Here is a 27,572-nt window from a genome sequence, read left to right as displayed (position 1 = left end):
TCCAAGTCCTTATTTTCCTGTTTTTGATACTTCTCACTCACGGCTGTGTTGCTGTTTTTGGCATGGAGGATCTAACCTGTCCAGGCATGGGATTCTCAGCATGTTCCTTGGGCAGGAGTGAGCGAAGCCAGGTTGGGATGAAGGTGCAAAATGCCCTTGAGGGCTCTGCCAGGACTAAGTGCTGGGTGCACCCAGCTTCCTCGTGCAAGCTTGTGTGTAGGAGCTGCAGACGGAGCCCACATCTCATCTCTGGGTGGGCTTGGGCCCACATGTCACTGACCCCATGGACATACCCTTACTTGATCTTGCACCCAGGTCCGGTTTCAGCTGCTCCTGGCTGGATGAGGTGGTGGAGCCTGCAGCAGAGAGGTCTCACCCAGACCAGCCAGCTGCTTACTGCAGCCCACGGTGCTTGTTTTCCAGCTGCTACCATCCACTGCTGCGGAGCTGGGAGGTGCTGCGGAGACTCAGAGTCTGGTGGAGATCGAGGAATTGATGCCGTTCGTGGAGACAGAGCCCCTTGCCTTGGGAGTGGAGGAGGTAAGTGGGAATCTGACTTGCTTATGTAGCCCCCAGTCCCACTGGTGGCCCTCGATGCTGCTCACAGGGTGGCCTCACACCCCTCCGAGCTCATCGCGCAGCACTGCTGACGCAACTGGTCATTGGAAAGGCCGTGCGAGACATGTCATAGGGTTGACCAAGGACGTTAACCTGTGCGGCAGCGGAGGGCATTATTCCTGCAGGATGAGGTTAGGATGATACTGCCTTGTGTTTGAGGAAGAGGCCCCTCCAGCCATGTCTGTCCTTTGCTTCAAGCCATGGCTTTTCTTCTGCATCCGTTTCAACGCTCAACATCTTGATCTCTCCTCCCCTACCTCCAGGTTTTCGACATCCTACCGCTCTACGGTGTGCTGCAGCCAGGTGAGAGCCAGCGGGTCACCTTCACTTTCTTTGGCCACGCAAACATCGTCGCCCGCGTCATGGCTCTGTGCAAGGTGGAGGGAGGCCCGACCTACGAGGTGGTGCTGAGTGGGGAGGCTTCGCTCATCAACTACCTCCTAGACATCACGGAGATTGACTGGGGGCTGCAGGTACTGGGCACTTCCCTTGGCAGAGGTCCTTGTCTCGAAACTGTCCCCAGCAGGTTGCTGCCCACGTAGGTCTAGGGCTCTGTACCCTTCCCAGCTACTTTGTCATTCCCCCGCTCCGAAGTTGTCCGTTCCTTCTGCTCAAGGTAACTAACACTGTCTCCTGAGGCAGACAGCGTTCCAGTGGTCATCTCCAGAGGGACATGCCCAGAGACATCCATCTGCTGATCCGCTCCTAAAGCCTGAGGTCCAAGGAGATGCTTTCTTTTAATGCTCTTGATGAATTAACAAAATAAACCAGGGACGAAGTTAACTTGGGCTTCCAGTCACTGTAGCTGGACAGAACGTCCCAGAATAATCTCTGCTTTACTTATTTTCAGTTAAACCCCACACCCCGGCCCTGATATTTCCAGACTCTTAAGGGCTGCTTGCCAGACCACAGAGCATCCCCTGCCCCAAAGCAAGGAGAGCTGGTTACAGAATAAGCTTCCCAGTGGAAGGAATGCGCTGCCTTTGTGTTTCCGCTAGCTCTCAGATGACCCCTTAAAATGCAGAGGACTTGTGTCATAGAATGGTTTGGGTTGGAAGGGACCTTTCAAGGTCATCTAGTCCAAGCCCTGTCTCCAAGCAGGGACGTCTTCAACTCAGGTTGCTCAGAGCCCCGTCCCACCTGACCCGGAATGTTTCCAGGGCCGGGCTGTCCCCCGGTTTATTTATTACTGATCTTTACGTGGTCGTTACTGGACTCCTGCGTGCTGCCATAAGTACCTGTGTGGGGCTGTGGGTTCTCCAGCGCAGTTGAGCACCCATACCTCCTCCACCCCCGCTTCTCTCCTGCATCGCGTTCATCAGCTCGCATCCCAACGAAAGCAGCAGGAGCTTCCCAGCAGCGAACCTGCGTCTTCAACTTCCCACTCCTCTCTCCTCTCTTCAGCCGTTTAACGAAGTCGCCGAAGCGGAGGTCACCCTACGGAACAGCGGGAAGGTGGGATTCACCTACGTGGTGCTAAGCCCCAGCGCGGCCACAGCAGGCAGCCCTCTGCCCGGCGTGCTCCTGGTCGTGCCCAGCACGGTGAGCGGCACAATGGTTAACCCCAGCCCTGCGTCAGGCTGCCCAGGAGGGGGTCACAGGGGAAAAAATAAAAGGGGGGAAAAAAAAAAGAAAAAGAAAACCCAGCCAGGAGAGACAGGGCTGTAAGCAGTCGCTGTTGGGGGGCAGGGAAGGTCAAGCAAGCGCAGTCCCTTGCTGGCTTCAGTTGCTCTTCGGGCCCCAACTGCTGAGCTCTGTGGTTGTGCTGGCACCGGAGCCGGACGGTGCAGGCTCTCCTGAGAGTCACCTTACCCAGGTCGCGTGAGCGGGTGGGATTTCCGTCTGCCTGCCCTCTGCCAGCGCGAGCAAGGCGAGCCTTAAATGCTTTCTGGCTTGGGCATGAAGCCCCTTCGGCAGAAATGGTAACGGCCCCTGCATTGGTCCTTCGCTCCTCCAGCTTTGCTGCTTTGCAGCACCTTTGTGGAGCGGTAGGGGGGCCAGGGAGGAGCAGGGCTGGAAAAAGAAGGAGCTGGAACAGGAAGGAAGATGAAGGAATGCAGCATCCCGCCATCACCGGGCAGTGCAGTGCTGCGTGCAGGAGCAGGCTGCTCCAGGAGCATCTGTCATCCCAGCTCCTCGGTGCTGTGCAGATGGCTTCAAGCCGGAGCCGTGTTCCCAACTATGTCCCTTTTTGCTATGGGAAGAGGAAGCCAAATGGCTTTCACGTTCCTTCGTGCCTGCCTCCTGTGAGGGATGGCACGCTGATGCCCTCTTCTTGTGAGCTTCTGAGGACACAGCTCTGCTTGGACCTGTGCTGTTGCTGCTCTGGCAGCATCATTGGTGCTGACAGCTTGGCAGGGCTCGCTTTCGCTGCAGCTCATCTCTGCTCCTGCCTTTCCAGAGATGTGTATTTGCAGGTCACCGTGAGCCTGGATAGGCTCATGCGCCCTTGGTGTAACCACGTGGGCAGGAGATGTTTGGTTGGGACCTATTAATGAGGGGTCAGGTCCCTGGCCACCACCCTGGGGAACCACTTGACCTGCTGGGATGGGAGCTGCTGGCCCTGCTGAATGTGCAGGCACTTCACTGCTCTTCTACAGTGGCTGGTAAAAGAGCTTTTATTTATTCGCTCTTGCCAGGGGAGGGTGAACACCATTAGCAGAGGAGCTGTGCTCGTGCCGAGCAAAGGGCAGTCTGTGCTGTGGGAAGCAGCCTTACAAGAAGCCTCTTGCAGCCCTACAAGCCCTCTGAAGGACATTCTGCATCCTGGTGTAGGAGACGTGAGCTTTGGGATACAAGAGAGCTAGAAGGCGGTGTCGTCTGACATTTTCTTATATATGAGAACCTGTCTTCTCTTCTCAGCATGTCTTATTGTCTGAGCCATCCCTCCGTTAAATCCTCTTTGGTGAGTTCCCTCCCTCTTCTCTCGCCCTGCAGGGTTATATTGGACCTGGCATGGAGCAAGCGCTGAAAGTCTGTTACTTGCCGGGAGTGCCTGGAGTCTTTTGCAAGACTTTCCAGATCCAAGTGGGTCACCTGGAGCCAGAAGAAATCTCCCTGAAAGGAGAAGGGAGCTTTCCCAGGATCTACTTAGACCTGCCCAGGAACATCCAAGGTGAGCCCTGCCTGGCTGCTCCCCAGGAAGGTCCCCTGGTTTTTCCCCCATCCCGTATGCCCGTAGGGGACCTCGCACCCACCTCCACCAAGCCTGGAGGTTTCAGGGCTGTCAGACCAACACTCAGCCCTCGGGTTGCCTCCCAAGTCTCTAGCAGATGAGCCTGTGTGGGCTTTGCCCCAGGAACCATCCTGGAGAGCTTGCCAGCGTATCTGTTGAAGTCCTGGAAAGGTGACGGCTGGACAGCAATGCCCGGGGAAGCTGTAGCACAGGCTTGGCAGCGATTTTGGCAGGGTTGGATTTGGGTCACATTGCTAGGGGAGGAGATGCTCCTATGTGGGGTGGAAGATGAGTGGAGCGAACACCAGGATTCGTAGAGGGAAAGCAGCATCCACTTTCTGTACGTTGCTTGAGCAATATGTTTCTGGGAGAGGCCGGTGTCCGGGGAGTTGGGGACTTCTCAGCTTAAACAGGAAGGGCACTGTGCCCATGCTTCTATTTGTGGGTGTTGTCTTCCTTCAGGAAATGAAAAATATGAGAAGGTCCTCAAGGAGGCGAAAGAAAAGATGGAAAAAGACAGCCAGAGAGATGAAGCGGATGTTCTGGGGGAGGCTGCGGCTATGGAGCCCCACACGGACGATTTGAGCACCATGGTGAGAATGGCTGCTTGCCCCATTTGGCACGTGCCACCCTCCCGCTGTGTCACTTGGGCCTCTTGCACCCCGCAGCAGGCTTCCTGGTACCCTGCTGGCGCTTGGGAACTCCCTGCCTACACCTGGCCACGACCATGTGTCAGCTCAGCGTTGCCCCAGGGGCTGCCCACCTCTGGCTGTTGTCCCTCCCGTAGATGCACGAGCTTCCTGACTACCCCAGGGAGAGATGTTGGAAAATACTTCTAAGATCATCAAGGCCAACCGTCAACGCAACACCACCATGCCCACTAAAGCATGTCCCCAAGTGCCACATCTACATGTTTTTTGAACACCTCCAGGGATGGTGACTCCACCACCTCCCTGGGCAGCCTGACCACCCTCTCGGTGAAGAAATTTTTCCTAATATCCAATCTAAACCTCTCCTGGTGCAACTTGAGGCCATTTCCTCTTGTCCTATCGCTGGTTACTTGGGAGAAGAGACCAACACCCACCTCACCACAGCCCCCTTTCAGGTAGTTGTAGAGAGCGATGAGGTCTCCCCTCAGCCACCTTTTCTCCAGACTGAACAACCCCGGTTCCCTCAGCTGCTCCTCGTCGGACTTGTTCTCCAGACCCCTCACCAGCTTCGTTGCCTTCACCCTTCGTTGTACCTTGTGATGGAGATGCAGGTCATTGCTGGGGTATTTGTTGCTCCCAACCCAAGCCCTGCCAGGTTTACAGAGCTCAATGGCAGTAGCCTGGCTGCGCCCTGGGACTGTGCTGTCCGTGTTCATCTCCAAGAGGCTCCAGCTTTATCGTGGCTCCCTCTTCAAGAGAGCTTTTGTCCAAGCCGCTTTGGCAGTGTCTGGGAGCAGGCAAATACTTGGAGCACTGGAAGGTTCCTGGCTTGCCTGTCTGTCTGTCTGGCCAGACCAGCTTTTATAACAGTGACTGGGCAGGCGAAGATGCTGGAGTTGGTTTCCCTTCAGATAAGGTCCTGGCAAAGCAAGCAGGAGGTGTCGCAGACACTGAGCAGCGAGCTGAGAGGGTCCTGTCACCCCCCTCAACGAGAGCAGGGTGGGATCCTCTTTCAGAGACAAGCCTGTGCCTTGGGAAGGACCCTTGCTGACCAGCCACCGTTGTTGCTTTCCTCCTGCAGTTTGATGCTCGGCTGCAGATGCAGATGGAGCAGATGCTGATAGAGGAACATGCCCTGGAGCAGCAGAAAGCTCTCGCGTCTGCTCCCCCGGAGGATGCTGCCTTGGACCAGCGTGCTCGTCGCAGGCTTCTCAAGTTAGTGGGGACTCCCATACCCTACCTCCAGGCACCCCAAGGGTAACACCCAGCGGTGCACCCCTGCTCCCAAGAGTTCCTTGTGTCTGCAGAGCTGAAGGCCTTCAGAAGGGGTCTGATCCTGACAGCTTTGACATGCTCCCTGTGAGCAGCTGAGTGTCCTCGCCTCCACATTGCCACCCTGAGCTTTGGGGGTGCTCAGCTCCCCGCTGATGACTGGTCTTAGAGCTGAGGGGGCTCCAGTGCCCCATCGAGGCTATCCGGGTGGCGCGGGACCCCATCCCTGCTGACCAGCTCTGAAAGAGGCGACTCAAAGCTGGCAAATTTTTTCCAACAAACAGATCGCACTAAGCAAAAAGAGCAGGGAATCGCACAAGCAGTAGCTTGACAAACCCCAAATCAGCTGGCTTGGATGGTGGTGGGACTGCAGGGCTTACTTAGGTAACTTTGTGACAGTTAGGCTCCAGTTCAGGAAGAAAATGCTCTGCAAAACAGATCGTTTATGTGTTTTCCCTATTGGGATCGCTCTGGAAAAGGACCCTCCCGTGAACCTTGTAGGTGTTGATTACTGCATTTACTGGTGCTGCTTTGGGAATGGATCGGGTTGCAGAGCAGTGAAGATTTCCTTCAGGGGACAAATCTTATTTACAAGATCCTGAAGCAGTTTTGGACTTGGGCTGTACACCAGGCTTAGCAGTTCCTCTGAGACCAGTGGAGGTCCAGTGGACTTACCTACAGTGGCTTTTCGTAGCAGAGGAGCTGTGACCAGTATCTATTTTAAACTAATTTTATTTTAAGGTCCTACTGGTAGCTGATAAAACCTAGCACCTACGTTCCACGTGACTTACCAAAGCCTTATTAGTAGGTGGTCAGGCCTTGGGTTTCATGGGCCTGAGCTGAGTTTTACAGCAGTGAAGACAGAAATATCCACTTTATTTGCATCTTCCACCTACCTGGAAATGTAGCCAGGCTGTGGTTTAAGGACTGTCCTTACTCCTCCTTTCAGAGCTCAGCTCCCCGAGTACGTCCTGGACTTTGGCTACGTCATTCCGGGTAACATCCACACACACATCGTGAAGATCACCAACACTGGGCAGTTCCCTGTGTCCTTCCACGCCGATGGACGGGTCCTGCGTGACACAGGTAACTTGTGCTGGAGAAACTTCACGTGGGCTTGAAGGAGCTTTAGCAGATTAGCTTAAGGCACTGGACATGGGGAGGTTTTTTCTGAGTGCTTGTTCACGTAGATTTTCCCTCCTCAGGACCCCCTGCCCTCTGCTGTAGAGCCGGAGTTCTCCTGGCCAGCAGACCTGGCCTGCCCGTGACTGCCCTAATGCTTCGTGGCAGGGGCTAGATGGGCTGATCACTTTGGTCACCTCTCGGCGGCTTCTGCTCTTGGCTACCATGAGTATTAGCTGAGTATCTTTGTGCACTCTGCAGGCTTGGGTTGCAAACAGATGGACCCTTTGTGGTTTGGAAGAGCTTTGTGTAGAGTTCATGATGTCATAACACTTGTGTTTGGCCTTTATTGAGAAAAGAGGCTGTGAGGTCCTATGGTGTAGCAAAATAGGCTTCCAAAACAGGAAGGTAAGGCTGCAGTACCATCAAACGGTGACTCGCTGTGTCTGAGGGCTGGTCAGGTGTCTCCTCTAAGTTTTAGTCCAGAGAACACCATGGCGTGGGGGAGTCTTTGTTGGAAATTCTCCTTCAGAGAGGTCTGTGCATCGTTCCCTGGGATGCCTGATGAAGAAATTGCTGGTGCTCTTCCACCGGTGTTTCCTGTTGACCACATGGACGCTGGATTCTGGCTGTGAAAACCCTTTCTCCTTGAGCGGTAACAAGAGAGAAAAAGCAGCAGGCTTCTCCGGAGATGTGAAGGGGTCCTTCACAGAGCTGCCAACCAGGGCACCCGCATGGCCTTAACGTGCTTGGGACGTTTCATGTCACTTGCGTGTCTCAGCCGCTTTATTTCCATCTCTTCAAGGTTTCAGTGTGGAGCTGGACCGTGTGAAGCACCTGCCCTACTGCGAGACGGAGACGTTTGAAGTGCGCTTCGACCCACAAAGCACCAACGTGACGCTGGGAGAGGTGGACGCGCTCCTGCCCATCAAGGTGCCGCACCTTTCGGGGCGGGCTGCAGGCAGGGCGCAGCAGCAGATGTCCCCAGGGCTCTCAACCAGATGCTCTGTCCTTCACTAGGTAGCAGGAGGCCCCAGGTGTCACATCCGCCTCCGTGCCAATGTGGCTGTGCCGTCCCTCTGCCTCTCCAGGGACAGGCTGGAGTTCTCCACTGTCCAGTGCGGGCAGTGTCAGGAAGAAACCGTCCAGCTCCACAACCAGCTCCCTGTCCTCTGTAAATGGTTCATCACCACGAATGAGCCCATTAAGAAGGTAAAGCCCAGACAAGGTGTAACATCAGCTTCTTGGTTGGATTTTCTTTGCCTCTCTTGCCTTTTCTGCCCCTGTGGCTGCCTGAGCACTTGGGCTACAGCTCACTTGAGGGTACAGAGCAAGGCTGGTTCACTTGAACCTGTTCATTAGCTGATGTTTTGCTTCTCTGCCACCTTCACCCCTTCCTCCTCAGACAGTGCCTCCCCATCTGCCTGCATGTTTCCCCTCCAGTTCTAGGCCATGGCTGGTTTGGATGTGGGCGCTCCCAGCGCTGTGACAGTATCTCAGAGAACTGCAGGAACTGAGGGTCCTTCCTCGCAGACCAACGAGACCTCACATGATTGTTTTTTGTGCTCAGGTGGACAAACGTTTGCCAGTGAGTGTGCGTCGGAAGCTGCTTCAGGAGTTGAAGGCCAAGCCATGTGTCTTCGAGGTGCTGCCCTCAGCTGGAGTCCTCGCTCCAGGACAGCGGTGCAACGTGCGAGTCAGGTTTTCACCCACGGAAGAGGTGAGATCAGCGGGTGTCACCTGCAGGAGGTCTTGCAGGGCAGCGTGGTAACCAGAGCTGAGCGCAGGGAGCAGGAGATGAAGTCTACCTCCACATGGAGCTTTCTGCAAGCCCCGTAGCCACCGTGCCTGAGTTTCCCCTGCAGCAATGTAGCCCTGAGAACTTTTCTCATGAGCATCGCGCTCCCTCACGACTAGGTGAAAACATCTGATGGACCGTTTTGGATCCATCTGATACCCAAATAACCAGTTACGCTTCACACCATGACTCATCCCAGTTGCTCAGAACCAGCATGCAGATGCTGTAGCCCCTGCTAGAAGTAAATACTTGTTTTCCACTCACCTTAGAGGTACTGATAACACCCCGATCTTGGGGCAAGGGTTGAATTTGGGGCCTTGTCACCTGGGACTTCATGGAGGAGCTTTCTGCACTTCTCTTTCAGAAGTCCTACAGAAGTGAGCTGAAGATTAACATTTGCCAGAGCAGCCAGAACCTCCATCTGCAGGTCTTGGGGCATGGGCTGGAGCCACAGCTGGAATTCAGCCCCTCGGTGCTCGAGCTGGGACCGTTACTGCCATACAGCCATGGCGCAGAGGGGACAGTGGTGGTGAAGAACCCGTGCACGTTCCCCATCGAGTTTTACTCACTGGAGTTCGACCAGCAGTACCTGGCTGAGGAGCAGGTGAGCGGGAAGGTCTGGTCCCCATGCATGTGCTCTTGTAGCTTCGCAGCGCTCCAGCGTTCCCAGGCATGTGCCGGGGAGATGGAGGCGTCCTCAGGGCAAAGCCTGGTGGCATTTCAGGCTCAGCCCACGCTGCTGGCAGGCTGTGGAGGGGCTTGGATGATCCGTGTCATTGGGAGGGAGGGAATAAGAGAGAAGATAGGGCAGTCTGTTCATGTGATGAAGGTCAAGAAATGCATCCCATGTATGGTTTCTCTTCCCTGTGCACGCAGATCCTGCGGATGTTGAAAGACTACGATGGCCACAACACCTTGTTGCTGCCTCCGCGTGCCCCGGGTGAGAAGCTGCCCCCAGAGGTGCTGGAGTACTATCAGGACCAGAAGAGGCTGCAGGATGAGCAGGCCAAGTCCAGGACTGGGGAACCAGCAGGCCAGGACAACGGTGAGGGTTTGGCATTGGCTCTCCTGAGTGTGGATGCAGCAGGGAGTCCAGCCCACATACCCTGAGCTCTCCATGACCTCATCCTCTGTGGAATGACTGTCCTTTCAGCAGCTGGCTGTTCCCCAGCTTGGTGGAGGAATTCCTGGTCCTGTGGCTTCTAACGTGCATCCTCTACCAGCTCTGAGTGCAGCCAAAGCAAGCTTCTATCTGCTCGCCACAGGCTGGGGAAATCATCAGGGTGTCCCCTTGTGTCCCTCAGCCACAAAGGGTTGGGTATTGGATGGGTTCTTCAGCAAGTAGGACCAGGTCTAATGTCACTGCTATTTTATATTTGCTCCTTCCCAGCAATAAAAGTACAAGCTCAAAATTCCCCTGAGGGCAGAGACAACCTGGACAGGCTTCTCAGTGCCTTGGGAGTCTCTCTCCTTGGGAAATGTTCCGCCTTTTGCATCTGGCTGTGCAAAGTGGCGAATGGCAAAGAGCAGGTTGCCTGGCCATGTTCACCCTCTTCCCTCCTCGTGTCCTTCCTCCTCAGCAAACTCTGAAGATGCCCAGTCTTTGTCAGATCAAGGAGGAAAGCACTCTGCTGGGGTCGTTCACACCATCTCATCCCATAGCTCAGTCGTACCCTCCTCCATTTTTGATGAAAGCCAGGCCAACAAGGTGGACTCTAAATCTGAATGTGGAGAAGAGGAGGAGGAAGGTGTTGAGAAAAGACAAGCAACAGGTAATAACCCGAAGCTCTTCACCTATTTTATGTCCTTTGTGGCGAAAGGGCCACAGTGCAGGACTTCAGTGTCACCTCCATCACTTCCCTGCAGCCTGGTGCCATCTTCGCTCCCCTAGGCCCTGAGTCCGCTCTTCGATATGAAGTCTATAGGATCCTGAGAAGAGTCTGGGGCAGGGACAAGCGAGAGGCCAGGGAGGTTTTCCCCAGCTTTGCCAAATGAGCACCTTTGCCCCCCAGAGCTGCTGGGATCAGGATGATGCTGTTCCCTCTCCCAGGCAGGGCAGCGCGTGCTCTGTCCTCTGTGGCACCGCAAGCTGAGGTGGCTTTCGGTGACCTCCTAAGGGCAGAGCTGGGAGCTCTTTGTGGATGCTGTTACGGCAACTTCCGAGCCCAGCCACATCTCCTCGTGTGTCATATTCCTAAAGCATCTGGCTTTTGGATAACCGCTTGATCCCCAAAGGGAGCCTCTCCCATGGGACTATGGAAAATGCTGGGTTCTGCTTGTCCCCCCACTACTCAGCAGAACCCGGGACCAAACTCCCATGAGGACCATGTTGACGGTTCATGGAAGGAGACTTGGCCCAGTCTCTTTAGGTATTACTAGATGCTCATTCTTTCCTCTTTCTGCCACCTGAACCTCTGAACAGGCACCTTCACCAGCACCTAGGGCAGCCCCTGACCTGTACAAGCGTAGAGGAAGGGCACAGTGAGACCTCAGGTGTGATGTTGGTTTCAGCAGAGTCTCCTCTCCCAAGATCTGAAGGGATGGGGAGGAAGATCAGGATCGCCGATAGGCAGCAGGCTGACTTTTCTACGCCTTTCTGCACAGCAGAGCATCAGCAAAGCACCACCAGCAGCAAGGAGGCTGTGGGAGAACTGGACGACAGCCCTGTCTGTAGGGCCATCGCCCGCCACCTTGGCATCGATATCTCTGCAGAAGGGCGCGCAGCCCGAAACCGCAGAGGGATCGTCGTCATTGTCCATGGCGCACCCCTGACAGGTACGTGAGCCACAGCCCTTGGCTGCAAGAGCGGGGGGATGCTGCAGAGACATGGCCTGCTGGACCGCGGCGCTTGAAGTTGAAATGAAAGGAGCTAAGCCACAGCTCTGCTGGTATGTGAAACGGTCCCAGGCCTTCCCCTAGCTGGTGCGAGTGGTGTGGCTCATCTTGAGTCCGTACGGCTAAGGTGTCATTCCCCCAAACAGGGTGACCGTGTCCCCGTTGTTTCATGGGACCACATTGCCTAGCGTCCGTGTTGCCTCCTGGGAGCAGTCCCTAGCCCATACTGACCCCCAAACCGTGCCCAGACGATGTCTTGGCCCAGGGGTGAGGTCACCACAAAGGACAAAGTCCTCAGCTGAACTTGAGGTGGAGATGATTCACCTGGCTCTAGAGTTTCAACGCTTCTAACCGTGCTCCAGCTGCCTCCCTCGCCGTCTCCCCCAAAGGGGCGCTTGCTTTCTGACTGTCCCTGAAACTTTGACGTCCTGCTTGGGGGCTTTCCAGAGCCTCGTGCGCAAATGTCACCAAGCAGTCTTCCTCTCTCTCAAGGAAAGACAGTAGCAGCGGTCGCTTTGTCCAAATATTACGGTGCTGCCTGCTTGTCCATCGACACCGTGGTGACAGAAGCCATCTTGGACAGGAGCAGCTCGGCGGGGCTCCGTGCCCGGGAGCTGTGCATCAGGGCTGCCATTGAGCAGGGCCACAAGGAGACAGAGAATGCTGGTAAGGAGAAATGCTGGAGCAGCGCTTTGGAAACCCGCCGTGACTATCTACTTCTGCTTGGTCCAGAGAAGAAGTTTGACAGCCCTTGTGTCTCTTAGGGAACGTGGGCGCAGGGTGTAGAAACGCAAAACCATTTCACAAAGCACCTCTGGTTATTTTAAAAAAAAAAAAAAAAATTACAATCTCTATTTTAAGGGTTCAGACGGGTACTTTTACTGCTCCTGGGCTTTCTGGCACATGTTCCTTTTTCAAGGAGCGGAGGAGCACACCTCTGTCTCTCTCAGAGTGTTTTGTATTTCCTCAAAGCTGAATCCAGCTTGCTGCTCATGGCCATCAGGCAGAACTGCTGCCCGCTTTAACAAGGAAGAAGCCCTCTGAAGCGGCTCATTAAGCACTAGACGACTGCCTTTGAGTGTGGCTTCAGAAACACACGAGAGGAAGGGAAGAGTAACCTCCCCGGGGAGTTTCAGATGAGAGGGACGCTGCAGATGAGCGCTTTTCTCCAGAGGTTTTCCTGTACGCGCTGTCAGGTCACGCAGCTCGTGCTTGGTGTGGTGGTCTCCGTGCGAGACCAGGAGCCTTTTAGGAAACTTTCTTGGGCAGTTGGTGCCCCGAAGCTCTGCAGGGTGAGGCCAGACCTTGGCTCTGGTGGGAGAAGTTCTGCATTGCTCAGCTTTCAGCCTGGCTGGGTTGGGAGCTGGTGGAAGGAAAAAAGGGTCTGGGTCCCGGGTGGGGTTATCCCCCACGGGGGGTTTAGCTCCAGTGGAGATGGGTGATGCAGCTGGGGCAGGGCTGCGTGCTACAGTCTCTGTGTGAGAATGCAGGATGGGTGCAAGGCATGGAAACGATGGTCCTGAAGGATAAATCCATGCCTTGATCCACAGGGGAGATACCATGCACACGCGTTTTTAGGAGGGACGCGGGGCCGTGCGTTAATAAAACTCTGTGGCTTTAAAATCCAGTAGGTGATGGTGTGCTTTATCACACTAGTAAGAAAAGCAGGGAAGGAGCTGCTCCTGGAGAGCAGTGCTGCTAGTGCCCAGCAGGCTGGCGGAGGAGTGCGGTGTCCCTGCCAGGGCGTGAGGCTGTGCCCCGTTGGGGTGGGAGGTGCCCATCGCCAGCCCCGCTGAGCCGTCTGGCCCCTCCGCAGGTCAAAACGCAGACGCCTCCCTCAGCCCATGGTTCAGTGCCGAGGCCAAGCGCAGCCCGGAGGAGAGCCGGTCCAACTCTGGGGACAAGGTCAGCCTGCAGTCCGTCGGCTCCCACGGCCGGGCGAGCACCGCAGTGGGCAAGAGGAAGACAGACGGCCACGCATCCCAACCCCAGAAACAGCACCTAACAGATCCGCCGGGCTCCCAGGTGAAGCATGTTCTGCACTGCTTAACGCATGGGACCTTTCTGTTGCCTTTGAGAATCACAGAAGGGTTTGGGTCCCAAGGGACCTTTCAAGGTCACCTAGTCCAACTCCCTGCCATGAGCAGGGACATCTTCAACTAGAGCAGGTTGGAATTGTTCAGGGGTTTCCAAAGTGGTTTATTTTTCTTGTGGTGTTGAATGCTGCAGGGCTCATCCAGTTCTCATCTCATCTCTCCCTTTCCCTGTGTTCCTGCACAGCAATGGCTGAGCATCAGCGGCAGCACCGCGGGAGAGCTGGGCTTTATGAGCTGCGTGCTGCCTGAGGACTTGCTGGTGGCCATCCTCTCCGAAAGGCTGCAGGTACATGGGGTTGGGGGCAAAGGATCCGTTCCTGCTACAGAGACAGGCAGCGAGGTACGATTTGGGGAGGAGGAGGTCGATATCTGCTGTTGGAGGAGTCCTGGGCTGCATGCAGGTATCCTTGGGTGAAGCTGCAGATGCTGTGAGTTTGCAGAGCGCTGGGGAGGATTGGGGCTTGTTTGAGCTGCTGCGCTTGGAACAACGATGGCTGGCGTCCTTTGACGCCTGGGTTTACTGACGAGCTGAGAGCCCGGCGCGTGCGGTAGCTGACTTTCGCTTCCTTTTCGACTTTATTTGCAGTTGAGCGACTGCTACCAGGGAGTGGTGTTTGATGGCCTGGAGACCCTCTTTGCGCACAGCATGGCGTCTGCTCTCTTCTGCCTGCTTAGAGCTGTCGGAAATCGGCCTTATATCTATTTTGTGAACCTGTTCCAGGATTATGCTTCTTTGAAAGCTAAGGAGACAGCCGCAAAAGAGCAGGAAGGTGAGACTCTGTGTCTCCATACCTCTCAAATCTTTCCTCTCAAGCCCTCAACCTTATCCGTGCGTATCTGGGTTACCAGCAGAGCTTGTAAGAAAAGTTTTTATTAACCTTTGCACCTTCTGCTTCAGTGTAGCCAGCGCTCAGCTCACCATCGCTTAAAATACAGCAGAACTGAGGCTGTAAGACTTAGCTTAGTCTCTAACATTCAAGCTCGGGCACAAGTGGAAGCTGTTGTGGCTCAGTAACCAACCACCACGCCACTGGTGCACATGAGCCAGGCGAGGCATGGGAACTCGCTGACTGCTGAGAGTTTGGGGGAATTATCTGAATTTTGGAGCAGGGATCTGGGCTCCCCAGTATCTCCCAGCAGGATGATAGGCTGCGTCAGGGCAGAGTTGTGAAGCTCGCCCAGAGCAGCAAGCCCTGCTTGCAGTCCCTAATGGTTTCTCCTCTGGTCTGTGCTGAAGGACGGGAGCGGGAAGAAGCTGCCAGGAGGGAGAAAGCACATCTCTGGGAGATGGATGAGGACGAGTATGATGCCCTCACTGAGGAGCAGAAAGCTCAGTTTAATGACGATATACGACAAGTCCAGCGTGAGAGGAAGAAGAGGTCTGTAAACCTCCCGTGGGTAGTTCCCCAGGATCGTGTCCCCTGCTCCAGAGACCTTGGTTGAGCTTGGAGGGCTTACAGAGCAAAGGCCACAAGTGTCGGTTACAGGGAGCACAAGGATGGCCAGTTCCACCTCCCTGGTTCCCAACAGAGGATTCTTCTCTCTTCCTTCTCTCCACTTTAGCGGTGAGCCCTCCGGCTTAGACACTGGCTGCAAGGAGCTAGGCTCTGTGCTTGCCTCGTCACTGCGCTTACAAGTGTCTCGAAGTTAATTATGCTGATTCTCCTCTTATTCATCCCCCTTCTTCACCAAACCAGAGGGGTTGTGGCATGGATTGGTGTGAGGCGCAGCTGCGCTGCCTTTGTTTAGATACCAGTCCTGCCATAGGTGACGTCCTTGCGATGCTGATCTCCCCAGGTTTTCCTTACTGAGTGACACCAGCCATAAAAGCTGGTGCCTCTTAGGCTCAGCAGCAGCAGGAGAGCCTGGGAGAAGCTCTGATCCAGCAAAGCAGCCCCGTTCTTTCATCCCTGGCTGAAGTTTGTTTCCCTAGGGCTGCTTCCAATTATCATTTCTAGGACAGACAGCACAAGTTTTCCCTGGTCATGGCTGGGTTCCAGCAGGAGATCTGATTGTTCCGAGCCTGTTTTGCAGGAGGGGATTTCCTGCAGCCTTTGCTTTCTAATTGCTATGATTATTCTCCCTAAGGAGCAGGCTATGCCCAGGGAGAAGAAGAGCTGGATAAGCCAAGTAAGTAGTAGTGCAGGGATGAGTAGGTGTTGGTGATTTGTGAGCTGGTTTAAACTGGGAAATCAAGAGAGGACTTCAGGCATCAGTGTGGAGAGATGGTGGATCAGTCTTTGGCAGCGTGCTGGAGGTGTCCAGGTGGACCTCATCGCCCAGGTCGCACTATTGAAACCTTATGATTGCAAGGCTTAGATTTGGCTGGCCCTGGACGTGCCCTCCCACCTTTCCTCACTTGGGTTGTTCCCCACCTCGCCAGGTTGAGGGAAGCTCACGGAGATGGCCTAATAGTTCTGCCTGGCCTCAGGGTCCATGAGCAAAGTGCAGGACCAGCTGGGGTTGCAGCAAGCCCAGATTTCTGGCGGTGACTCTCGGGGATGTTTTCTCTTTGGCTTGCTGAAGGGAGATGGAGCAGCTGGCTCAAGAACGTGAAGAAAAGCACCGGCAGGAACTAGAACGCTTGAAGGAGAAAGAAGAGCTGAAGAAGAAGTCTAAGAGGGGGAAGAGAGAGCTTGGAAAAGAAAAAGAGAATGCTTTGGGGAAGAAAAGCCATCCTGGAGTCAGGCAGGTGGGTGCTTGTGTTTATAGAGATGAGTAAAAGCCCTGGGGACCTTCCCACTGAGCTATACCCTTCCCCGGGAAGCCAGCAGCCACACGCCGTGCTGGGGACCAGTACCTGGCCCTGAGCAACAGGTGGGACTGTGCTGGAGAACAGCGGCCGGTGTTTGGTCATGCTGCTGCTTCAGTGGGTTTGTTGGTAGAGCTGCTCTTCTAGGATCATGCTGCCTTTGAGTCATGGCTTCACGTAACTCCATACTTCCACTGCGAAGCCCGAGACAGTTGTAGTCCAGCATTTCTCCCCACTCGGCATGTGACTTACACCTCTGAGCCGTGGTCAGTCTGGGATGTGGTGTCTTTTCCTAGATGCCTGGCAGGAGATACCACCAGGCCTTAGGTATTCATTAGCAGCCAGACTTCCCAAAGGGGCAGCCAGCTCTAGGGATGTTCAGCACAGCAGGAACGAGCCCAGAGTGGACTGCCCAGGGGTGAGGAGGTGTCTTAAGTTCCCTGTTTGGGTTGGGAAGCTGTTCTGTTTCATCAGTCTGACACCGGAGAGTTTGGTTTCAGTTGAGCTAAACCGGGTACCAGCTGCGTTCCGAACTGGATAAGAGCACCTAGCACAGGTCTGGGACGAGGCTTGGGGTGCTGTTGTAAAGATCATCACTGTCCTACAGCATTTGAGTCTGTGCTTTGAAATGCTTAGTGCTTTTTCCTGCTCCTCCTGCCCAGAACACAAACATGTCCACCAGCAACACCAACGCATCCACCAGCAACCACTCGGATGTCACCGAGGGGGTAGGCAAGAAGGCAGCTACCAAGGAGCACCCAGACTCTGTTGCAGGTGACAAGGAAGATAAGAAGCAGCGGAGCAAGGTTCCCCTGACAGATGCCTGCCCGGCGGAGGTTGTGCAACCCACCGGCCCAGAACAGGGGGAAACCAAAAATGAAGCCCCGAGTGATAGCGAGGAGAACTTGGCCCTGAGGTTTAAGATCTACGAGGCATCGCAGAAGGCTGTGGTGCATATTTTGTCATTCTGGGACAGGGTTCAGGGTACCCTGTTGTCCCCTCTGAACCACGAGGAGGTGTGGCACCAAGCAGAAGACCAGCACCAGCATTTGTCAAGTCGCCGGAGCCGGAAGGACAGAGAGAAGGAGCATCAGGAGAGGCTGGAGAGGGAGCGTGCAGAGAAAGAACGCCTGGAAAAGGAGCGGCTGGAAAAAATGAACGCTTTTGAGAACTCCAAGTTATCTCAGCTGGAAGGGGAAGGCGCAGAAGGGTCAGCCAGGGGCCAGGACGTCGGGGTGCCCTGCTTAGACGTCCAGGTGCTGAGCTCAGAAGATGTGGCTAGGAAGATCCTGGAGAGTGGCAAGCTGCCAGCGGCAGAGCAGGTAAAGCCCCACGAGGCTCGGACGCTGAGCGGGAGATGGTCTGGGCCCTGGCGCCTCGTGTCCCACCAGGTGACAATGGCGCAGAGCCTTGTCCGGGTCACTGATGATGTTCCACAGCAGCCACGTGGCTGGGGAGGTCCTCGCCATCCCTCGGATGGATGGAAAGAGGGAACGCGCTCTGTTCGAGCACCGTGTCTGTCCAGAGACCTTCCCAGTCTGGAAATCATGAAAAGTGATTTTTGATGATGGTCATTGTTTCCTTCAGCTGAGTCACTCAAGGGAGGGATTTCTCTCTGGGTCCTGCTTGTAGGTCCTGGCTCTGCTCTGGAGCCTGCTCACCCCACTGGGCATAAAAAAAAGCACTGTACTCCATATAAATAAATAAAAAAACATTGCCAAAAGCTCGGTGTCTTTAAGGAAGCAGTATGAGGAGGAAGGTGACGGGGATTTTCCTCCTTATGCTTTAGATCCTGGATGACCTGGGACTGGGTCCCTCTGGGCCTCCCATTCCGCCGACGGCTTTTTACTCTGTGATCCGGTACCCAGAGAAGCGAGTGGCCCCGGCAGCAGGAGAAGCCCTCAAGCACTTTGTCTTCGTTGTGCCAGAAGGTGCCACCGGAGAAGATGAGAAGAAGGATACCGAAAGTCTTATGGACGTCCCCGTCGTGCTCACAGCGAAGGTGCCAGGGCAGGGGCTGGACGGGGGCATGGTGGGGGGTAGAATGGAAGAGACTCGCTGTGGAAGGGCAGTGAAGGCGTGACAGGGTCCTGTGTCTGCTGTTGTCTTTTTTTTGTCTGTCCAAAAGAGACAGCTCTGCTTGAGATGCAACGCGGTTCTGTAAGATGAGAAAAAATTTCTTAAAAATTTGAAAAAAACACCTAAACCCCTCAACTTCCCACGAGGGGCGGTGTCGTAGGCAAAACAAAGTCCAGTAAGGACGACCAAGTCCCCAGGCAGATATGAAACCAGTAGATGCTGGTCATTTATTTATTCCCTGTTTGTTACCAGACCCGCAGCTTGCTTTCCAGGGTGAGGATGTCTTCAGGGCAGGGCTCACCTCTCCCTTTTCTCTCTCCCCTCGGCACAAAGACGTCGGGGGAGCAGCTCACCCCAACCAGGGGCCGGTCGAGGAAGGAGAAAGGCGCGGGCAGCCGGGAGGTCGCAAGGGAGAAGCGGAGCTCTGGCCGGGGGAGGAGAGCTTTCCAGGGCACGGGAGCGCCCGCGTGTCCCCCTGAGGCGCGCCCAGGCAGCGTGGACGCGGTCCCATGCCCGGGGAGATCCGTCAGGTGAGCTGTGAGGGAAGAGGTGATCCCTCCGCTTCACAGCCATCTCTCCAAACACGGTCCGTCGTCCCTAGCTCCGCGGGGACCCTCTGCCGGCGCCTCCGTGCGATGGCGAATCTGCGACGCTCCTCCTTGTCTCGTTTGCCCGTCGGCGACGTCTGAAGCCTCTTCTTTAATTGCCAGGCTGAGCAGCTGCCGGTGGATAGTGCCTGCCCGTGGCGCGGTGGAACTGAAGGTCCACTTCAGCTCCACGGTTCTGGGCCAGTTTGATCAGACGCTGCATTTTGAGGTCCTGGGGACAAACCGTCTGTACCAGCTGCACTGCCGGGGCACCTGCCTGTATCCCACCATCAGCCAGGACCCACGGTAAGGCTGGCTCGTGGGAGCCTCCCACGCCGCTCCCCCCGAACGTGGAACCGGGGCTGCCCCTCGTGCCCCAGTGACCTTCTGCCTTGGGCAGAGCTGCCCGAGCCGCCCAGCGTCTCTTCCCTTGCTGGGAGCTGGGAACCAGTCCCGGTGGCTCAGCTGCCAGTAAGGGTTATGGCTTTCTGACCGGGTTTTCCACTCGGAGCATCTTGTAGCTCCTTGTTCCCTGTTTTCTCTCCCCAGGCTGGTGTTTCCTCACCGGAGGAAGAGCAAGGGGGCTGATGACATCATCTTCAAGCAGTATGTCATGGACACGGGTGTGTTCCACTTCGGACCGCTGCTGTGTGGGAAGTCAAGAGACTGGTACGTGCTCCTGGCCCCAAGCGAGCATCCTGATGCGCTGCCTGTGTGGAGGGGGATGTCGGGATGGGGTCTCCAGGGCTTTGTGCTTTCATGGACTCCACATTTCGGCTTCACCACTGATGAAATGAGCTTTATGGCGCTTTTTTAAAGCGCTTTGAGCTCTACGGGTAGACTGAATGAGCAATTAATTCTGCTGATGGTTTTGTAAACCATTTGTTAATCTGTAATATTAGTGAGACTTGATGATTTGACCTGCCAGTGGGGTGGGAGGACAGGGGGGACCCGCAGAATGGGAATTACATTTTCCTGATCCTCACTACTGGATAAAGTCTGTTGAAAAAAGTTGTCATTATAGCTGCTGGCATGTTTCTATTTTTAACATTGCTTTTTTTTTTTTTTTTTAATATTAGAAATTACATTCTTGTCCTCATGGGAGCTCTGGAGAGCTAGTGGCATTTTGACAACCCAAGGAAATTAAATCAAAACAGTTTAAAAAACAAAAGAGGATCTTTAGCCAAGCTGATGAATGGTCTTGGGTTTTTGCTTTTTTAACCCCTTAACTCCCCAAATTCTGTTCCACACCTGAGAGAAGGGACATTCGTTAAGTTTAGCATTCCTCTTGGGAACGAATCCTTTCTATGTCCTTCCCTGAGACTTGGAGCTAACCCGTGAAATACAAAGCAATCTCATGGCTTTTTTTGAAAGAGATGAGCTAAACTATTTTTAAAACCTCTTTTCAAAAGCGTTTCTTTACACCCTGCACAGAAGGAGACCCAACAAAGAAGGGGGAAGAACCCCTGTGCCCTGGCACACTTTTATTTTTCCAGGCCCCTTTGAATTTATATGTTGTAAAACGCTCTTTATTTAAGTGGCCTGGGCGTCATCATGCTTCTGGGATGGAAGCACCAGGCGTAGGGGCAGGCATCAAAATAACTCGCTGCAAGGACGAGCACACATACCATGCAACGTGCCCCTGGAAGCGATCTTTTTTTTTTTCTTAGCCTGCTTGTTAGACCAGGGTCTTCCAGCACAGCCCCCCGCTGCCGGTACGCGGTGCTTTCCTCGACATGTGATAAAGGCAACGGTGTCCTCTGTAGCCTTTTCCACTTCTGCGGCCAGGTACAAGGCGCTGCACTATCCCAGCAACTGCGAGAAGATAACCATCCTCAACGTCACCCCCTTGGAAGCAGAGGTGCATTTCTTCTTCGAGCGTGATCTCAAAGCAGACACGTTCCTTTTAGACCCTCCCAGCATGAGGCTGAAACCTAAGGAGAAGCAGGTAGGAGACGGGCAGGCAGGGCAAGCCGTGCTAGAAGTGCTCACGAGCCATTCCTCTTGCTCACCGAATGCTCTTTTGTGTTTCTTTTTGCGGGGACGGCGCTAGGAGCTGAGCGTTTGGGCGTACCCCACTTCAGCTGGCCTCGTGGAGGACAGCCTCATCTGCTGCATTAAGGAGAACCCAGAGCCGGTGGTCTTCCGCCTGTGCTGTCAGGGGGTGCAGGTGGAGCTGGGGGTCAGCCCCAGGCAGGTGCATTTCAACAAGCTGCTTCTGCACAGGTCAGTCATCCCATGGCTGCTTTGCCAGGGATGAGGGCTGTTGGCGAGCTCCCCTTCAGCTTCTCTCGCTGGCCGGGTGGCCGCTCGGGTTGGCGGCTGGGCTAGAATCCCTCTTGTTCTCCCACCAGCTCCCAGTCCGGTGCTCCCCGTTCCTTGCTGGCTCGGCCGTCCCACGACGGCCGCAAGCTCTGTAGCCCCCCAGCAACACCGTGCGATGGGCATCCTGATGCATTTGTGTCTGGCCCGCTTGTTTGGGGCGCAGTCCGGTTGCTCCCCCTTACCTCCCTTCTGTGGGATGCCCTTCCCTGAGGACCTCGCCTCTCAGGCTTGTGACATAGAAAACATTCAACTATGGTTTCATGCACATGGATAGGGCTGCTCCGAGTTGCACTCGGCTGCAAGGCTAGCGTGACCGTCGAGCAGCCGGTGCTGAGCGTCGTCTTGTCTCGGCAGGAGGGACAGCAGGACCCTGGTTCTGCGAAACAGCACCCCGCTGCCCATGGCCTGGCGGCTCAGTGGGCTGGAAAACCTCGGCGAGGACTTCTCGGTGTCGCAAGATGAGGGCATCGTTGGTCCCCGCACAGAGCTTGGCGTGCATCTGTATTTCAAGGCCACGAAGGCTCTCAGCATTAAGAAGACGATCCGGCTAGAGGTGAGTGACTGTGCCCAGCCTGGCAGAGCAGGGCAGGGTGAGCAGCCCTGTGTTCTCAGGGATGGAGACTGTGCTCGTACCCTGCAAAGAGGGCAAAAGGATGAGCCATCCCAAGATTCCTGTCTATCCGTGTTGCCGTGGGGGCCGTACCTTTAGCAGCAAGGGACTCTCACGGTGCTCTCGTAGCTGGGCTTCGTGGGGCAGGTATATTGTGGAGTCAGGAGGGAGACGTACCTGATGGACACAAGGGTGCTACGACCCCGACTTCTGCTGCCTCAGACTGGGTTTGCCAGGACACGTGGCGCATCGCCGAGCATCACCGCTGCCGGGCTTACACCTGGGTTATGCGGCTGCGCCCTCAGCCCGTGCTACAAGCGCCTTGCTGCTGCGCGTGGTTGAATGCCGTCGTTCGGTTGTCCAGCCTTCGGCGTGCTCCCCGTACCCATCCTGGAGTCCGTCTGGGGCCCTTGACCTAGAGCAACAAACTCTCACCCTGGGATTTTGCTCCCCAGGGTTTAGGGGCTGCATTTCAGTGGGGGTGCTGGGTGATTGAAGAGGAGAGGGTTGGTTCTCCATGCCACCTGCTCTGGGACGCCTCACGCTTCTTGTAGTCGTTTTTACATCGCTGTGCTTCCCAGGGTGCTTTAGCAGCAGCGTTCCCTGCTCTAGGAGTGCAGAACTGGGAGTCCACAAATGCTTGTCAAGCCGGGGAGGCAGAGACCAAGACTCATATGTTGTCTACCAGAAGAGTTTAGGAGAACGGTATAAGCGGTGTTTGTTTCTCGCTGCCTCAGGTTTCAGATGCAGAGAACGTCCTGGGGATTGTCCAGATTGAAAATATTCAAATCCTCGCGGAGGCCTATGACGTTGCTCTGAGCATCAGCATTTCTAAAGGTCAGTGGATGCCCCCGAAACAAAGTAGTCCGGATGCGTTGCGTTGCCTTGGCAGGTGGGCAACCAAGGCCCTTGGGACGGGATGGGATAGCATGCAAGCGTGGCACGGATACATAATGCACATATCTTGCAAGCTTGCGTGGAATAAAGCACTGTCAGGATGCAGCCTTGAATCTCTCGCCTCCCAACTTTGAAATGTGCAACTCCATGTGTAGCTTGATTTGGGGGCTTTGAAACAAGCGCTGAGAGCAAGCAGTTGGCAACTCCTGAAGGCTCAGCACAGCACATGGAGCCGTTGGATCTGTGCTTGGAAGCAAGGAGATGGAAACTGAGCTCCTTAGTAGCTGCTCAACCCTGCAGATACTTGCCGAATAAGAAGAGAATGGGCAGCAAAGTAGCTAGAGAAAACTTCTAAGAACAGAAGCTTGCTGAGAAGGGTTTTGTGCCGCCCGAGAGCTCCAAATATACATCTTGTCACTTGGTGTAGTTTGCAGCAGCTCACAGGTAGTCACCATTTCTTGTCTCACACTGTGGGTTTGCTGCAGGTACAGATGGCAGTGTGGATTTTGGAACCCTTAAGGTCCTGGATGATGCAAAGCAAGTGCTGACCCTGAAGAACAAAGGGAAGTATGAGATTGCGTACAGGTGGGTTCAGCTGCCCGGTCTGTGAATGCGTGGTGCCACCATCTGCCCGGGCCGGCATTCTCCTCCCGTCGGTGGCTAGGACCTGCTTCCATGCTGGCTACCCCATCATCCCCGTAAATACAAAACCTGGGCTCTCTAATCTCAAATATTGTACTGGAGAATCCAGCCACACACCAGCAGTTCTCAGCTCAGCAGGAATGAGGAGACACCCTGAAATTTAAGCTACTCATTGCCTCCCTTAGGAGGGTCAGCTCATTTCTTGTTCTGAGACTCTTTAAGGGAGGGAAGAAAAACATTTGGTGTCGAGGTTAGCTTGCAACACTCGTGACGGTCTGCACTCTGCGACAAGATCTGGGATTCCCCAAGCAGAGCTCGAGTCTTTCCCTTTTATTTTTTTCATGGTCCTATGCAAAGTCCTCGCTGTGCTGGTGGCACCTGTACTTTTAACTGCCGAAGTCTTTGTTTCTTCCCTTTCTCCCCAGTTTCAAGCTGGAAACCGCAGACACCAACATACCTGACTTGGCATCCCACTTCACCGTCCAGCCACAGAAGGGCGCGCTGACTGCCTCCGAGCGACCTGTGCAGGTCCAGCTGCTCTTCCACCCCAAGATAGAAATGGATATTGAGGACAAGCCCATCCTGCACTGCCAGGTGAGCTGCCTGGGCCAGGCAGTGTTAGCACATTGTGTCTTGGGAGCGGAAGCAGGATGTGTCTTCTGCAAGGAGGGCTTTAGCTGGGGAACCCTCTCTCATACGTACACACCAAAGTCTTTCAGAAACCATTTATGACACTTCCTAAGCGGAGCTGAAAATCTAGCTCTGGAGGAAACGTTTAAACAGGGGGGTGAGATCACGGGGACCTGGGATGGGGTCAGGGGACAGGCTGGCCTCTTTGCTGTGTTTACCAGTGCCGCCTCCGGTTGCAGGTGATTGAGCCCAGCGTCTGTGAAGGAGGTGAGACCATCGCCATCATCCCAGTGAGGGTGTCGGCAAAAGCCGTGTTCAGCAAGTACAGCATTTACCCTGCCTCACTCATCAACTTCGGCACCATGATGAATGGCACCAGGAAAACCAGCACCTTCACGCTGGAGAACAAAGGCGTCCTCGACTTTAAATTCCTCCTCTACCGAGCAGCCCAGGAGGCACCTGCACTGCCAAGGAAAAGGTGAGAGAAGACCTTCCTGACTGAGGAGGCCCCACAGCGTGGCTGGTGTGACAGGCAGCCACGACACCTGGGTTGTCGTCCATTTGCGCCACTGGTTTGTGAACAGGGAGGAGAAAAACGCCTCGGTATCCCCGTGCGCGGGGCAGCGTGGGTGATAGAGCTGATCTAGACATAGGCTACAGCAGGAGGTGCTGCCCGCAGCCCTCCGGGAGCCTTCGGAACTTTCCTCTGTGGGGAAGGTCAGCCTTGACCTTGGAGAAAGGCAGGGAGAGCTCAACGTGACAGATGTTTCTGCTTTCTCCTTTCAGCGCGCTGCAAATGAAATCCGCCCGCTTGCATGAGAGCGACAACTTAAGCAGAATGACTCTCTCCGCCAAGCAAAGCAAGCACTCGCTGCAAAAGGACGCAAACCCCTTAATGCAGGTGGGTGGCTCCTGCTCCCCAAGCTGCTGCAGGTGGTGTGGGAAGAGGCCGCCGTGCCCAGGCTGGGGGCTCCTCGCCATAGGACAGGACGCGGTCTGTGTGGTGGAGGCCCATCATCTCCCAGCCAGAGGCAGGAGGCAGCTCAGACCTGGAGTTGCAGGGTCGGGAGAGGGGGCAGGTCCTGTGTTTGGTTGCTGCTAGCCAAAAGAGGTCTGTGAATACCACAGATATGGGTTATTTCTGCACTCCTGTTTTACCCCGGGAGGTTGAAATCTGATCCCAGCTACCCCCTTCACCCTTTACACCGAAACTCCTTTCTCTCTGCCACTTGGGACAAGCCTGTTCATGTCATCCTGGGGCTGCCTTCGGGGCCATGGAGTCATCCCTCCCTGCCCTGGCCAGAGGCCAAAGAGCGGCGTGCTCCTTGCCGTGGGTGCTGAAGGCAAAGCTGTTACACATCAGCCTCTCCTGGGACTCTTTCTGCAGGCTCGCTTTACTCTAGGCATGTTCACGGTGTACCCCGGCTTTGGCTCCATCCCTCCTGGAGGCCAGCAGATGATCACGGTGGATTGCTATGCAGAGCCACTGGGGACATGCAAGGAGTACCTGTCCATTGACATCAGCGACAGAGACCCCAAGGACAATCCCCTTGGCATCCCTTATACCCTGTTTGCCGAGTCCTGCCTCCCAGGTACGCCCCATCCACAGGTTCCCAGGGCCAGACCTGCTGCTGATCAGCACCTAAACTTACTCCTGGGACAGAGAAGATGCCCTGACCCTAAATTTCCATCTTAAAATCCTCAGAGGTTCTAGTTCCTTTCAAGGCCGCCAGTGGAGAGAGGCTGGGAGGGATGCATGGAAGGTTAAAAGGGAAGCGATACCCTTTAAGACTGAGGGTGACTGAGCATCATCCTCACAGCTGACTCCTCAGCCCAAGGCTGGGTTTTGCAGTGACCTGGCCAGGAAGGGCTTATCAAACCTTCTGAGAGGCCAATGGGATCCAGGTAAATTCAGCAGGAAGGCTTCTCCATCCTCAGCCCTCCCTTTGGTCTGCTTGCAGCATTTGTGGTTGATGACATAGAGTCCATCTTTGAGGAGCATCGAATCTGCAGCAACATCAACCTCTGCCAGATCCTACAGACGGTGCAAGACAAGGGCGTGTTCATCACAGATGAGAATAAGTTTATCTTCACCAATGTTCTGGTTGGGCACCGGGCCACGGCTCGCTTCAAGATCCGCAATGTGGACAAAGTCCCCTGTGACGTGGTCCTCTCCATCAAACCCATCCCCGGCAAGGTAAGAACAAGAGGCCTTGGTGTCTGTTGCTCTTGAAAGGCTCTGTGGCAGCCTGCCTTGTTCTCCAGGTTCATGGCTTCCTCTTGCCCAGACCAGTCCAGCTCAGCGCAGGTGATACTACTGGGCCGAGCAGCAAAGCCAGGGCGGCAGTTAGGTTGAATTCAGCATGTCTCAAGCAAGGTTTTGGCTCATTCCTCTGGGTCTTTTGTGGGAGACGTGAACCCTTCCGCATATCTCTTGGAAGCACACTTGGAGGGGGCTCTTCTACTGGACTGATGTGCCAGGGCTCAAAGCAGACCTTTTCCTCAGGCTCCCTGGTCCTTTCCTTCTCTTTAAAAGCCAATTCTAGATTATTTGCGGGGTTTTCCATGCAGTCCCCACCTCCCACATATGCCGGGGTGGCTGCCCAGCACTCAGGAAGGAAGACATGCTGTCTGGGACTGTCCCCCACAATGCATGTGTGAATAAGACTGCATCACGTTGAAGAGTGTTTCCTCCTAACACCGCTCGGTGGGTTCCTCCAAAGCTTAACGGCCGTGTTAGCGATGTTTTCGAGTTGGATCCTGTTCGGATGTGCGTGCCCAGCTGCTCCCATGCCTTTGCTACGGTGACCTTCACTCCGCAAACGATGCAGAACTACCAGTGCACTTTTGAGGCATCCCTTGATGTCCAGGCAAGGTAACTCACTCTGGGAAGTCTTGGGAAACCTTTCCAATGGCTGCCTGTCTTCTGGGAGCATGTAGACGACTTATTAAGCCTAACTCTTTCAGTAGCCTTAGGGAGGGTACTTAGCATTAGATAATATAGGAAGCAGTAACTACTATATGTAGCAGAGTAGAGGAGTAAGTCATAGTTTAGCCTGTATGAGTAACCATGAGGAGAGTGTAATATTCGGTAGCCAACTGGAAGTTAACTGAATTGGAAAGAAATGGAGATGTGCAACAGCTGAGCTGGGGCTTTCCAAGGACAAAGGATTAGACGAAGCGGTTGCTGTGCCAGCAAGTCAGTATGCGTTAGTTCCTCCTTGTTTATGTTAAAGTGAGATGATCCTGTGTGATGACCTGGGGTATATTAAGTTATTTTATGTTAAGGAGCAATTGGACCTCTTGTGAAAGAGGAGCTGGTTCCTCTGTCCTGGGACCCGTGTTCGTACTGAGACAAGTATGAACTGGGACAAGATATGTCAGCTTTCTGCCCTAATAAGCAAATCCTGGTTTAGTGTCCTTGGAAATCACCTTTACCGATGGGATTATTTATTTACTTCTCCCTTCTTGCTTTTAGACTATT

The 27,572-nt window shown here is 54.7% G+C and overlaps 1 protein-coding gene across 1 annotated transcript in view; it reads left to right on the top strand.

The window, feature by feature from the left end:
* The window catches only part of HYDIN (HYDIN axonemal central pair apparatus protein), a gene marked incomplete at both ends in the record, with an annotated part of 135,442 nt that overhangs the window by 88,810 nt on the left and 19,060 nt on the right, over positions 1-27,572 (top strand). The window contains 36 exons of the mRNA XM_082005613.1: positions 424-540; positions 882-1,091; positions 2,023-2,160; positions 3,556-3,733; positions 4,256-4,386; positions 5,525-5,658; positions 6,665-6,808; positions 7,650-7,770; positions 7,858-8,049; positions 8,408-8,557; positions 9,000-9,239; positions 9,512-9,680; positions 10,216-10,407; positions 11,240-11,410; positions 11,963-12,136; positions 13,287-13,495; positions 13,700-13,852; positions 14,153-14,336; positions 14,804-14,949; positions 16,097-16,258; positions 16,981-17,640; positions 18,108-18,320; positions 18,731-18,927; positions 19,108-19,290; positions 19,534-19,653; positions 20,773-20,932; positions 21,038-21,210; positions 21,664-21,862; positions 22,657-22,756; positions 23,302-23,401; positions 23,884-24,052; positions 24,328-24,566; positions 24,875-24,989; positions 25,476-25,680; positions 26,050-26,285; positions 26,812-26,963. Of these exons, the coding sequence (XP_081861739.1) occupies positions 424-540; positions 882-1,091; positions 2,023-2,160; positions 3,556-3,733; positions 4,256-4,386; positions 5,525-5,658; positions 6,665-6,808; positions 7,650-7,770; positions 7,858-8,049; positions 8,408-8,557; positions 9,000-9,239; positions 9,512-9,680; positions 10,216-10,407; positions 11,240-11,410; positions 11,963-12,136; positions 13,287-13,495; positions 13,700-13,852; positions 14,153-14,336; positions 14,804-14,949; positions 16,097-16,258; positions 16,981-17,640; positions 18,108-18,320; positions 18,731-18,927; positions 19,108-19,290; positions 19,534-19,653; positions 20,773-20,932; positions 21,038-21,210; positions 21,664-21,862; positions 22,657-22,756; positions 23,302-23,401; positions 23,884-24,052; positions 24,328-24,566; positions 24,875-24,989; positions 25,476-25,680; positions 26,050-26,285; positions 26,812-26,963 (6,536 nt within the window). The remainder of the gene's footprint in view (positions 1-423; positions 541-881; positions 1,092-2,022; positions 2,161-3,555; positions 3,734-4,255; positions 4,387-5,524; positions 5,659-6,664; positions 6,809-7,649; positions 7,771-7,857; positions 8,050-8,407; positions 8,558-8,999; positions 9,240-9,511; positions 9,681-10,215; positions 10,408-11,239; positions 11,411-11,962; positions 12,137-13,286; positions 13,496-13,699; positions 13,853-14,152; positions 14,337-14,803; positions 14,950-16,096; positions 16,259-16,980; positions 17,641-18,107; positions 18,321-18,730; positions 18,928-19,107; positions 19,291-19,533; positions 19,654-20,772; positions 20,933-21,037; positions 21,211-21,663; positions 21,863-22,656; positions 22,757-23,301; positions 23,402-23,883; positions 24,053-24,327; positions 24,567-24,874; positions 24,990-25,475; positions 25,681-26,049; positions 26,286-26,811; positions 26,964-27,572) is intronic.

This window comes from Phaethon aethereus, assembly GCF_964289735.1.
Source record: "Phaethon aethereus genome assembly, chromosome: 13".
Classification (NCBI taxonomy): domain Eukaryota; kingdom Metazoa; phylum Chordata; class Aves; order Phaethontiformes; family Phaethontidae; genus Phaethon; species Phaethon aethereus.
Note: the sequence above shows the minus strand (reverse complement) of the source record. Positions and strands in the feature narration are given on the sequence as shown.